The sequence below is a fragment of the Squalius cephalus genome (assembly GCF_949319135.1).
Source record: "Squalius cephalus genome assembly, chromosome: 22".
Lineage (NCBI taxonomy): Eukaryota > Metazoa > Chordata > Actinopteri > Cypriniformes > Leuciscidae > Squalius > Squalius cephalus.
Window position 1 is genome coordinate 7,060,837 of NC_137143.1, and position 14,394 is coordinate 7,075,230.

A 14,394-nucleotide genomic window follows, 5' to 3' on the forward strand; every position below is an offset into this window, starting at 1 on the left:
CTGAGGAAGTACAGAACATTTTGTAAACTCCACTACATCCATTCATAGGCTACCTCAGCTGATGTGGGTAGAAGAAAAAATAGGGAAAAATTGGGATTTGGTGAGGAACTTTCTAAATGAAATTGAAATCTCTCATTAAATAATTGGTTAAATGCTTAAATTAAATGTTTTAAAAATAGGCTATACAATAATTTCATACATTTAATCTCATGCCTCATTGTACGTCAGAATTAATGCTAATTGCTTTGTCATCATATAGTTGGCTACCAGGGGGGTACCATGAAAGAATACTGTTGTATTCTTTGAATTATTTTGTATTTAAATAATATATGGTAACTATTCAGTACCATGGTAAATGGAAGTTAGGCCAGTGAATGTTTTGTTTGGTACAGTGGGTTTATTTTTGAAAGTCAGTGTGTGCATAGACACATCTTGGCTAACCCAAGTCCAAATAAACCGTATTGGTATTAATGATATTATATATATAAAAAAAAGTGTCATAGAATGAAATAATTAAAATAATACACAGATATTTTAATCAAACATGTTTATTTGTCCACTTTCCATAATAATAATGGGTCAGTTTGATCCCCTTATATGGATTCTTGGGGTATACAAAAATAATTTGGTTTTCCATATGACCAAGAAACAAGTTTAAGGAATTTATGTATAAAAAATAAAATAATAATAATAATTTCATTGATAAAATATTTTCAAAAACCACAGCCTCCATTCTTAAGAAATACTTTTCCACCATTATTACCCAGGGAATAAGATACCTTTATGGAGTATAAATTGTCACAAAATGGGAAGCTGCCATTAAACAGTCTCTTCAGTCTATGGGGTTTTCAGCTAAAATGAAACAGTAATATATATATATATATATATTACAAGTAGGTTACATACATAAGATAAATAAATAAGACCGTTTTGGCCAACAAAAATTGTTATTAGTAAAGTGTAATTCAGCATATAATACAATGCATATGACTTTCTCCCCAACCATACTTTTATTATGATGATATTGGAATATTTTTTTATTTTTATTTTATTTTATTTTATTTTATATTTACTGGTCTTTCCTATATCAAGTATGTGTTTTTATTACCATCTGTTACCATCACAATTATTACTTTTTGTATGAGTAGGATATTTGCATGCAGCATTTGCACAGCTTCATTGAGGTGTGTTGCAGTTTGGATTATTACATTCTTCTAATTGGATTGAGCACTGGCGATCGGTGGAGGATTAAAGACTGTGGAGTGAGATGTTATAGAGCTGTTCTCTACATTCATTCATACAGACACCAGCATGAAGGATCCACAGCTACCAGGTAAAGTTTATTTCTTCATGGAATAGATATGGAGAGTTTTCAATCAAACAGTAAGGGAGTGCAAATATAAGATCTTATTCACTGAATCATATAGATCATTTTTAAATGTTCTTTTGAAAGGCATTTAAATCTTATAGGGCTTTTAATTATTCTCTGCCATGTTAGACATGTTTTATGTGCAGTAATACACATGTCAGGACAGCTTGCATGGATTATGAACAATATAACAACTGAAAAAAAGATACTGCAAGTTTTTGTTTCTTACAAGTCAAATGTGATCCTCTGTTATTTGCATACAGTGCATGTGCTTGATATGTAATGTTGTTGAAGTATAACATGTTGTTAAGTATAAAATCTTTAATTTCAACACTAAACACAGTTTTGATCTGCAGACATTGGTTTGTTAAAGATGATGAAGGGTCTTACAGTACAGTGAGTCCAGTAATAAACATTAAGATGCAGCCTAATATTATTTGGTGGCCAAGAAGAATTTTTTTTTGTAGTTTTGTTTAAATTAAATTTATAACACTGCTTTTTATTTTGTTATTACAATGTGATAACATTATATTAAAAACTGCAAAAGCCATTAATGAAAAGGGTAACACTTTATTTCAATGTGTCCTTGTTACACATGGTACTTGTATAGTAATAACTACAAATTAGGCACAATTACATGCAACCAAACCAAACCAACCAAAACCAAACCCTGAGTACATGTAGTTCATTAATATCACTTAAATGTATAATTACATTGTAACAGGGACACATTAAAATCACATTAAAATCATTAACCATGAAAAGTAGTGTCATTCAATTAAGTCCCAACTGTTTGTTTTCTTCCTATAGTTTTGGTATTACTGATGTTGAAAGTACTGTAGTTCAGTGGATATTCCGTGTATTTTTAGAAGCATGTCGAGTCTGCAACCTGTGATGCATGGTCTTAAAAAGACTCCTAATCCACCCTACTTAAAGACTTTCCTATTCAGACGTACAAGGCTGATCTTGCCTCCAGCGCTGACACGCTGGACATTTGAACTAAAATAGAAAGAACATGCAGTCATGGATTAGGATTATACAAGAACATCTAGAGAGAGGCGACTGAATATGTCAAGTTAAATTCGTGATCAGAACAATTTCTCTTCAGAAATAACATTTCAATTTTGTGATATTTCAAAAGGGTGTTCAACATGTAATTTCAATATGCTGGTGTCATGCACGTCTCATTTTAAGTTTAAGTCTTTAATGAATAAGTATGTATACAGTATAGGGTTATGCTGTTCTATAGTTTAATTTCAGTCATTTTTAAACTTTAACCTCTCGTACAGTAGTGGCCAAAAAGAGATGTCAAGTGGGGATATTTGTTTTAAATGACCCTACAATGACCCCTTAAGCCATCAAAATAAGAGGAAAATAGTTAGTTTTTTAGTAGTTATAGTTGTATGTCTCAAAGATAATAGCGATACTCAATCATTTTTTTAAAGGATATATAATGAGACTTTGCAGCTATAATAAGAGTTGTATGGCATAAAAATGACCATGTTGTATTGGCCTCGATGTTCGATTGTCTAGTAGACTATTACGAGCAGATTTCCTACATCAGTGTCATGATCCCTGTTCACTTTGTAAGGTTAAGCCTCTGTAAACCTTTCTTCCAACATGGAAGGTCATCAAGAGGAACTGTCTCAGACTGTGGAGACTGACACGGCCATTGCTTTTACACTTCAAGACTTTTACAAACTTTAGGAGACAATTGATTTATATTTCTCATGACATTATATCTTGATTTAAAGACGTATACTTGATCTAATTATTTATCTAATATCTAATTATCTAATAATAATAATTATCTAATAATAATTACTTTTAAACAGTTACTACATTAAAAGGAAGGCTCCTGCAACTCTAAATAAATTTTATAATGTAAAAACCTGTAATTGTTACCCTTAAGAGCTATTTTTACCTGGTTTAACCCATATAAATTAGTTTTGAGTTTTGACGTTGATTCTGTGAATTTAAGTTGATTGTTGTTATGGATAGTCTGTGTTTATTTCTGTGTAGGAAGGGTTTTGTCACATGTTTTAGTTCTCTGACCTAGTTTTCAGTTTGTCTACATGGTTTTTCATCGTTTAATTAATTTGCATACCTGTTGTTCTTTCATTGATTGGTTTGTTCTGTGTATTTAAGTCATTTTCAATCATCCTGAATCTTTTTCTCCCATTCAAGGTACCAAAATACTAAATGTCTTGGTGAAGCGACATGGGAAAAAAGGAAAGAATGAGCCAGCGGCCCAACCTGCACAGACAGAACCAGAAAAACGCAAGGTTCCGTTACTAACACCTGAGCAACGAGCGAAGCAGACAGCCTTCGAGAGGGCCCTCTATGACATGTCCCACAATGACCGGATCATTGATGACATTATGCTGGGCCGCAGGATTGCTTTCTATGAACTCAGAGGGGAAATAGGGACAGGAAATTTCTCCCAGGTCAAACTGGCTGTTCACGCTTTGACTAAAGGTGAGACAATCAGAGATCGATTTCAGTGTGTTCATTACTTAAAGTGCCGCTATTATGCTATTTGAAAAGTTCCTATAGTTTTGTTTTGGAGGTCTCCTACAGTAGCATCCAAAGTAAAAAACTCATAACTTTTCTCATAATATACATTGCACCTCCCCTGTTTTCTCACATTGTCTGAAATGATTCGAAGGATTCAGTTTCTCCGAACCCCTCCGTTCTGCGACCCCTACTCTTATCTGATTTGTCAGATGGCCCAGTCTGATGTGATTGGTCAAACAATAACAGCGCATGTCAGAAATTAAACTCATTATCATATCTAAATTTCAGTCCCAGAGGACTTATGCCACATTGTCTGAATGGAAATATTATCAATCAAATAGAAACAAGTTACCTGTTCTCAGGCTAACCAATTATATGAAATTGTGAAAAGTTTCACTTAAACTATCATTCCTAAAGTTTTGTCTGATACCGATTACTTAATTTAATTATTCATATAATTATTATGTATTAATAAATTATTAACAGTTAATATAAATAATTAATGATTTATATGCTACAAGTGAATTTAGGCATCACAACATTATAATTTACAGTATGAAAAATAAGATATCAATTTTGAGATTTGCTAAAACTTTGTTTTTTATTTCATTTATAAGTATATATTTTTAAAGGATTAATTTTAAGTGTGAATAATTGAATTATATATAAATGATATAATACCAATACTTATGTTGTGCATCTCTAATTTTAAGGATATTTTAAATGTCCAAATGCTTTATGGGGCCACCACATGTGCAAGTCAGGTTATTTATGTTTTTATTATTGTTATTTTTTTTTTACATTTCTTACAATATAAAATATTTCAAACTAGTCATTTAAAGTCAGCATGAAATGAAAACTCCAACTTGATCTCATGAGAAAACATAACTATTTTATGAGGTACCGATTCCGTATGAATTTGTGTGATTTGATTCATACAAAAACATGTGATTTTTAGAATAAAAGTAAGCATGAAGCAGATTAAGCAAAAACTTAAGAATGAGATTGTACAAATTTATAAGAATTAGCCACTAATTTGCCAAAACAAAATAGTTACAAATTGCCATGAGACTGTGCTGGTCAATTCACCCTATCTATTTTCTAAATATGTTATTGATCTTATTGTGAATGATTCATCGGCATATGTTTTTCTTTTTGACCTCGTAATTTTTAAACTCAATCTTCTCTCTGGTGACGTTTTTCTGACTTCTCCAATCACTGAGTCTGTTTAAACCCAAGCTTGCATTAATCTGCCTCTTTTTTAGTGCAATGCCCAACTTCTCAATATCCAACTACAACCAATGAATAGAACCAAGTTTTCTTTGGCGAGAATCTGTTGCACTCTAATGTACATAACAGTATTGAAGAAAAGGCAGCACAGTTTAACAGGGTCTGTTCATGTCAGTGACCACGAGTTGATCCGCTCATGTAATCTCATCAGATTTACAGCACCCCCTCTGTGAATCTCTTTAATATTTTTGAGAGGATTGGTGAGATGCCTCTTGAAAAACAACACAGCAGGGAGGCCTCTCAAGAATTTTGCCACATATGTAAAAAAAAAATCTTTAATAAGATTTTAAGCCTGATATATTAAATAATAATAAAAAAAAAGAAGTTTTTTTTTATGGTATAGTTTGATATTGAAACATTATATATATATATATATATACAGTGCTATGCATAAGTTTAGACACCCATACTAAAGTTGACTAAAAAGAGGAATAAAAAATCATCTTTTGGAAATTGAACTTAATGCCTTAATTTAAAAAATTTGGAAAAATCCAACCTTTAAGGACACCAATTTTCTTTGTGAATGAATAATGTATCGTAAATAAATAAATATTCTTCCTTAAAATACAGGGTGCATAAGTTTGGACACCCCTATGTTAAATTCCCATAGAGGCAGGCAGATTTTTATTTTTAAAGGCCAGTTACTTCATGGATCCAGGATACTATGCATCCTGATAAAGTTCCCTTGGCCTCTGGAATTAAAATAGCCCCACATCATAACATAGCCTTCACCATACCTAGAGATTGGCATGGTTTTATTTCAGTTAGCCTAATAGTTGGTTTGATTTGCATTGAGAGATGATCTTATGGAAAGTACTCCATGCCAATCTCTAGGTATGGTGAAGGCTGTGTGATGATGTGGGGCTATTTTAATTCCAGAGGCCAAGGGAACTTTATCAGGATGCATAGTATCCTGGATCCATGAAGTAACTGGCCTTTAAAAATAAAAATCTGCCTGCCTCTATGGGAATTTAACATAGGGGTGTCCAGACTTATGCACCCTGTATTTTAAGGAAGAACATTTATTTATTTACGATACATTATTCATTCACAAAGAAAATTGGTGTCCTTAAAGGTTGGATTTTTCCTCATTTTTTAAATTAAGGCATTAAGTTCAATTTCCAAAAGATGATTTTTTATTCCTCTTTTTAGTCAACTTTAGCATGGGTGTCTAAACTTATGCATAGCACTGTATATATATATATATAAATAATGACAATATATATATATTTTTCTCCATATATTCATAGGCTTTTATGGCTTATTTATTATGATATCTCAAATATGGTGCTCATAAACTGCAGGATTATGTTATATTTGATACATTTTAAAGGTAGGGTAGTGTCACGGGTGGTTGCTGGCAGACAGATGAGGAAGACATGTACAATTCAAAAGGTTTATTCTCTAAAGATCCAGGAAGGCAAACGGATAGCAACACACTGAACATAGACAATACCGGACACTGGACTGAAACAGAACTGAACATATATACAGGTGTTAATGATGGTGACTAATGAGTGCACAACTAAACGTAATTAGTGTCCGTGACAACAAATGAGTGACGTAGGCAGGTGATGACAAAACTTAACGAGTCCAAACTAACTTGAATGTGACAGGTAGGCACTTTTCAGAGCAGCTAGTTAGCTTTGAAAGCATGAGATCCCACCCTCCCTTCAGAGCATCTCCAAAGCCACTCCTCCTTCAAAATACATGAACACAGACAGCATAGTTTGCAAAGCGTCACAAGAAGAGAGGTTAAACTACCCAAGGTCTTAAAGCACATAACATTACAATAATAATGAACAACAACTTAAAGTGCACCTAGCTGCACCACCTGACTAATGCAGATTCATTCGACATTGATAGTGTTGCCATTTAAATGCATAAAGTCGAGTCACAAACCGCTCCGAATATAACGTCAAAGGTTTTTATCTCTTACAAATTACAGTAGTTATGGCGTAAACACAGCATAAGCTTGTTGTTTTGGATCAGTTTCGGTTGCGCCGCTTTGTGACTGACGTCTGTCTAACTCTGCATAACATGAAACACACTGATGACGTGAGATGTCTGCGCGAGCAGGTGCGGAAATTTTATGGTATGGAAATACATACGTTGACAGGCAGGTAGGCAGGTTCGGACCGAGTGCAATGATTGGACGACCGCTTTATGGTCCTAAGCCTTCCACAGAAAATATACATATAAATACATTTAGACCACTTAACTTAGTGATTGCTATCAGGATGTGAAGAGACTTTCAGCCAGCATAACAAATCACCTACCCTGCTTTTTAACATGATTTTTTCTACAAAAATAAATAAAAATAAAATAAATCTAGATTGCTTCAGTCCAGTAAGTGTTCATCTAGAAGTATTAGTAACAATATAAAAGTTATTGTTATGTTTACTTTATAAAAATCATTACAGATTTCACAGCAAAAAAGCATGCGTCACGACCTGAAGTGTGTTTTAGAATTATACTAAAAGGTATTTTACGTCATAAAAAAGTATAAAATATCAATCAGACGACAGAAGGCATGTACTGTAGTACAGTAGATTGTCTACAACAGGTTTCTCAGAGTAGTTTTGAATTTAGAGGCCTTAGAAATTCGTGCATTAAATATGATACAGTAGAGGCTTTATAGGGTTAAGATAACAAGGTCACTTGAATATTTTACTTGCACCCCCACTAAGTTTGTATAACATGGATTTTCCAAAATGTAACTCACTTTGATTTAACACAAATCTCTCTCTCACACACACAGAGCGTGTTGCAGTCAAGATTCTTAACAAGGCGCGTCTCGACAAGAAGTCACAGAATGTATTTGCCTCAGAGATCATCTGTATGGAAAAACTCAGCCATCCAAACATTGTGCGTCTGTACGAGGTGCTTGAGACCAGTAAGCATTTGTACATCGCTATGGAGTATGGCAGTGGAGGAGACCTGTTCTCACGGATCTCCACCAGAGGGCGCCTGTCAGACCTGGAAAGCAAGCTCATATTTGCCCAGATTGTCTCAGCCATCAAATACATGGTGAGAGCAGCAGGACTGTGTCCTCATCTGACTTGACAACAGCAATAATCACTATTTATATTGCTCATACTTAGTGTTAGGAATTTTATCAACACCCTAATCTTAAAGGGATAGTTCACCAAAGAAAAAAAAAGGAGAACATTCTGTCATCATTTACTCTCCCTCAAGTTTGTTCAAACCTGTATGAATTTCTTTCTTTAGCTGAACACAAAAGAAGATATTTTGAAGAATATGGGTAACCAAAAAATTGATGGGACCCATTGACTTCTAGACTGGGTAAACCCAGCTGATCTGCCAGCGATTCGATTTCGCCCTGCAGATCAGGCTGGAAACCTGTACATTTTTCTATCCTGCTTCCGTTACAAATCTGCGGGGACCAATCACAAACTGGCTTATCCACCTGGCGCGCTATTGGGGGGTTTAACACAATGACATCTCTTGCTCGACCGTCAATCCAATTCCTTTCAACCTCTCGACGATGCTCAATGGCTTCTTTAGTTTAGAAAACAAATCGCTCGAGTGGGTGTAAATACCATTCACTTTCATGTTTTTTTGCACAACCTGCAAAAATCACTCGGTGCCATTGCTGCTTCTGCAAACCGCTGATCAATGCTCCAAACCAACACGTTTGTTGACATGTTTCCTGCCTGGAGTTTTCGCGCCGCTCTGGATAAGTCACCTGGATCGTTGGTCTGATTGGTTGAAGGACTATCCAATTGCGTACAGAGTCATTTGAACTATGCCCGTTGATCACACCTCTTGTGCAGTAGAAAATACAGAGCAGACTCCCCAGACTAATGTTCAATCTTAAACGATTGAGCTTGGTCTGGTGATAGCCTGACTAATTGACTTCAATTGTATGAAAAAAATAAATAAAAAAATACTAAGGAAGTCAATGGTGCCACACAACTTTTTGGTTTACTTACATTCTTCAAAATATCTTCTTACCTCAAATTGTGAATTGTTTGTTGAAGGGAGGTGTTATATTATTTTTCTAAACAATTCAACTTATGATTTTAATTACATTTGTTAGAAATCCTATAGCCTAAATATAGATCCAGAGACATACGTTGACCAGAATATTATCAAGAATTCTTTTTACTTGAAATTGTAAACCTAGAACAACTGCATAGCAACGCCCTAGCAACAACCCAGAACACTCTAGCTTTTTTAAATAATTGCAATCTGATTTGAACGACCATTCTAATGTCTCTAAATATGAAATTTGGTAATTTATTTAGTTAAATTAGGTTATTCTGGTGAAATTCATAATTATTTTCAATATTTAATTCCAATATTATTGGTCAGGTTTTTTTTAAATTGATAATCGCAACTGTATTTTTAACTGAAATTTAACTAAAAATACACAACCGTTCAAAAGTATGGGGTCAGTAAGATTTATTTTGAAAATGCTTTTATGCATTATATAGACAGTTAAGACATTTACAATGCTTTTAAAATAAATGCTGTTCTTGTGAAATTTCTATTCGTCAAAGAATCCAGACAAAAAAAGGTTTCCTCAAAAATATTAAGCAGCACAACTGTTTTAAACACTGATTATAAGAAATGTTTCTTGTTTCTTGATCTCAGTAAAAATTAGAACGATTTCTGAAGAATCATGTGACACTGAGGACTGGAATAATGATGATGCTGAAAATTCAGCTTTGCCATCACTGGAATAAAAAAACATTTTCAACTTATATATTAAACTGTATGTATACAGAAAAATATAACTGAATTTCGAAACCCCTTGTGACAAATGTTATTAATTAACAGTGATCAGCGATATTCACTGTGAATTATGTGAATTGGTTGAGATAATATTTTTTTGTCAGTGGTAATTTAGTAGTTTGTTAGTTTCATTTTATTTATTACATTTAATTTATATAAACTTTTTTATTTTAATTTGGTGTGACTCAGTATTAACGGATCTATTTATTTCTTCATTTTTCAGCATGAAAATAATATTATCCATCGAGACCTGAAAGCAGAAAACATTTTTTACACCACATGCTACTGCATCAAAGTGGGCGACTTCGGTTTCAGCACCGTCAGTGAGCCGCCGGAAACTCTGACCACGTTTTGCGGCTCTCCGCCGTACGCGGCACCTGAGCTCTTCAGAGACAAAAGCTATGTGGGCCGTTATGTGGACATCTGGGCGCTGGGTGTCCTGCTCTACTTCATGGTGACCGCCACCATGCCTTTCTACGCCGACAACTTAGGCCGACTGAAACGCTGCATCCTGCTGGGGGCGTACAGCATCCCACCATACGTCCCTGACCCCTGCCAACTGGCTATCAAAGGCATGCTGAGACCCGTACCTGTGGACCGCACCACAGTGTCACAGCTGATGATATGCTCCTGGATGAAGGGCATTGAATACCCCAAACCCTATCCCACTTTCAGCATAACACCCAATTATCTAGCTGACCCTGCAAAGAGCCTGTGCGTGGAGGAACGGGAAGTAAAGTCAGCCCTGAGTGAGCTGGGTATCAGTGCCACACATCTGCAGAATAACACCTGCACTGACTGTCGCAGCCCAATAACAGGAACTTACCGTATCCTGCTACACCGAATCCAGAAGAGGAGAACAGTGGTGGCGGTGGGATATTCCGCCCTGCACCCGGAGGATTTTGATACCAAGAAATACTGGGCCAACAGCGCAACTGCTAAGCACAATGCCTCTGCAGTGTGTACTGTCCTATGAAGACAAATGAAATCATATTCGAATGGTCCAGGTGTGGGTAATACGTATGATGCCATGTTTCAGAAAGTAATGAATTTACATGTATGAAATTCATCGCAAACCTAGCGACGCAGCATTGATCCCAAGATTAATTTTACTTTTATTAATATTTTCGTAATGTACCAAGTTATAAGGTTCCCTTTATCAGTGTTTTGGTACTCACCTGCTGCTAAATCTGTGACGATTTAATGATTCATGAAAGATTCAATGTTTTTCAAACAATTATGAGTAAATACTTTTTAGTGGATTATAACATGCAGCGTGACCAGCGTAGATTGATTCCCAAAACAAATTACTCTTAAGAATTTTAGCGAATCAAAAACATACATGCGATTGGTGTAGCCTGTTTGATGAAACGAATGACTCGAACACACCAAGCCGACGCCGACGGACTAGCGCTGATGAAAGCCGAATGTGTTGTCGCCTCGCGTCGGGGTAAAAAGCTGCACTTGAACACACCGAGAGACTGCCGAGTCCAACTGTCAGCTAGAAAGCGCTTTCTGCGCCTGCGTGTGAATGAGACAGCTGTCTATTTCTGCAGATATATTCGTCTATATTTGTCATTCAAAACCGACGCTGCAGATACACAAACCGTAAACAAAGCAGTGCGTGCTTACCGTTTTGAATATCAATCCTGCTAAACACTTTCTTTATTCCACTCCGCTCGTGTTAATATTGAAATATTCGCCAAGGAACACTCATGTAAGATGATTAGAACATGAGATTAAAGCAGCCTTCTATCTGTACCGTTTTGACTTCTTAGCTCGCTGTTTTGCTATTATTCTCGTGCACTGACTCGTTCACTAAGCTGAACAGCCAATCAGATTTCTCTCTCTCACCGTCGGCCCGACGCCGATTCAACATGTCGAATCGGCCGAAAAAAAGCCGACGAGGACCCATTTCAGCCGACGGTGCGGAACACACTGAAAACTTAGTCGGCCGACGCACAAAAACTGCCCGATGGCTGACCGTGTTGTGTGTGTTTCAAAAATATACAGCGCGACAAAATTAGCCTGATTCTTCAAACGAATGACTCTTATGAGCGTTTTTTTAGCACATCAATAACACAGTGCAAGCAGCATAGCTCGATTCCCGCAAGGAATGACATGGCTTGAATCATTATAATGGAATATACTCAAATGAATCAGAATGAATCAGTTGTATTTTTTTATTATATTTGAGAAAATCTATGGGGTCCAAAGGTCTGAGACTAGTGAAAATGCTTCAGTTTCACATTCTTTGTAATTTTTTATTATTATTTCTAATTCATGTTTTATGCCACTTGTTTAACAACAATATGTGACCCTTGATATGTGATCAATTTTCTGAAACTGAGATTTATAATAAATGAATAAATGAGCTTTCCATTGACGTATGGTCTGTTAGGATAGGACAATATTTGGTCGAGATACAACTATCTGAAAATCTGGAATCTGAGGGTGCAGAAAAATCTAAACATTGAGAAAATCGCTTTTAATGTTGTCCATTTATGTTCGCGATTGTGCTGCATTCACTCACAAAAATAAATGTTTTATTTATTTACGGTAGGAAATGTACAAAATATCTTCATGGAACATGATCTTTACTTAATATCCTAATGACTTATGGCATAAAAGAAAAATCGATCATTTTGACCCATGTATTGTTGGTTATTGCCACCGTGCTACTTATGTGATCCAGGGTCACATATACTCCTTTCAAAGAGGTCTCAGACTTTTAAGCCTCATTGACTTATGTTAATAAGTGCTTTACATTTAACAACTTTTCACACACTTATAAGCAGAACAATTAGCATGCACAACTGGATTAATCATATACATGTAGGCCTAATTCTAATGTTTGTACTTAAACATTGTTTTGCAATCGAACCATAAGTGGTCATTTTGCCAATTTGAATGGAAACTTGGCCAATACTGAGTGGTTAGGCAAACATTTGATACATTTTTGTATCACTGATTGGTTGAATGTTTGAGAATGTTGTTTTATAGCCACAGCTTTGGGCTGAGTGTCACACAGTAAATGTTTGCAATAAACTGGTTACTGGCTGTTTTGGCCTTATGTAACAAAGTTCACATGCTTTACAAAAGCCTGAAAGATTTGATGGACTCGACTGCTATCTGTCTCTTAAATTAGCTGAATTGCTACTCAGACAGGGTTTACACCGAAAGTATGACGTAAAGGATTAATAGCTGATCAGCTGTTAAGCCAAATTAGAGTGGTGCTTTATAAAAAGCTTGTGGTATTAGTGATTACATTGTATTCTATAGAATTAATCACCTTCATTTTACCTTACAAGGGAAACAAGCCTTGGCACATTCATAACAGGAATGGAAGAGATCTGCCAAGACGCTGTTTTTACAGGCATAATTTTGTAGTTGAACACATATGCCTTTGAGCTTTTAAATAAAATTTATAGATACTTTTCATATTGCTAATTGCTTATATTACTCATTGGCATGACATAGATGTGAAATTGTTATTCTGCATCATTTGCAGCTTTAATTATCGACTTACAGTCAAGCGTTGCATGATTTTTTGTTACACGATTACATGTTAATATTAACAGCTTTGTGTTGAAGCTCATATCCATGACAAATAAATTGTATTTTGCTAATATGATTCATAACATTTCATGTAACGTTATGTCACACGAATTACATATACATGAAAAATACATTGTATTGTATTTTTGTATATTTTCATGAAAATTAAATCAATTTTCCTCCCAAATTCTCATTACTGTAATGCAAAAAAGGACATTCCCATACTAAAAATAATATATTAAGTAATTATACATCAGTGTATTATTTGTTATGTTGGAATATAGAAATATAGGATTACAATTGAGAATAGCAGAGAAAAATAGAAATGTTATATAAAAAATAAAATGTTGCATTATGATAATGAGAATTTAGGGAAATGTGTGTATTATTGTCATAAAGATAATGTTACAGACAAATGTAAAATAAGTTTTATGCAGTACATACCTGTATATATTTTTTTCATTTTAATTCTGATGTTAAATGTGACCTGGACTTTTGAAGAGTATATGCACACATTGTTCATCTTTATAATGAATGCAAAAACAGGTATATGATAAAAATCAATGTGCTTTAGAATAAGTGCTGCAAAGATTACAAAACCACATGAAGGCCCATGTGATTTTTTATTTATTTAATTGAGCAACATCTGATCAAAAAAGTCATTTATTTTCTTGTGCAATCCAGTACATCTTGTTCTGGTAAATTGTGAAATCAGACAAAATGAATAAAAAATATGTACATTAGTGATTCATTTGACAAAGGAGAACAGTTAAATGACCGATTAAAAAAGTTTATTTTTTTATACTGGAACCCGAGAATTGCTTAATTTGAATAAGATATCCAGTGTAAACAAGTGTGGGACGGCATTAACTGCTCTAAGATTTATCAAGCCAACCAAA

The 14,394-nt window shown here is 34.8% G+C and overlaps 1 protein-coding gene across 1 annotated transcript; it reads left to right on the forward strand.

Moving 5' to 3' along the window:
- Nucleotides 1–3: 3 nt before the first annotated feature.
- LOC307149983 (serine/threonine-protein kinase NIM1) lies at nucleotides 4–14,296 on the forward strand. Its single transcript, XM_079856679.1, has 5 exons — nucleotides 4–100; nucleotides 1,149–1,333; nucleotides 3,557–3,847; nucleotides 7,938–8,206; nucleotides 10,161–14,296. The coding sequence occupies exons 2-5, from the start codon at nucleotides 1,312–1,314 to the stop codon at nucleotides 10,911–10,913; spliced, it is 1,335 nt and encodes a 444-aa protein (XP_079712805.1). The 5' UTR covers nucleotides 4–100; nucleotides 1,149–1,311; the 3' UTR covers nucleotides 10,914–14,296.
- The last annotated feature ends 98 nt before the right edge of the window (nucleotides 14,297–14,394 follow it).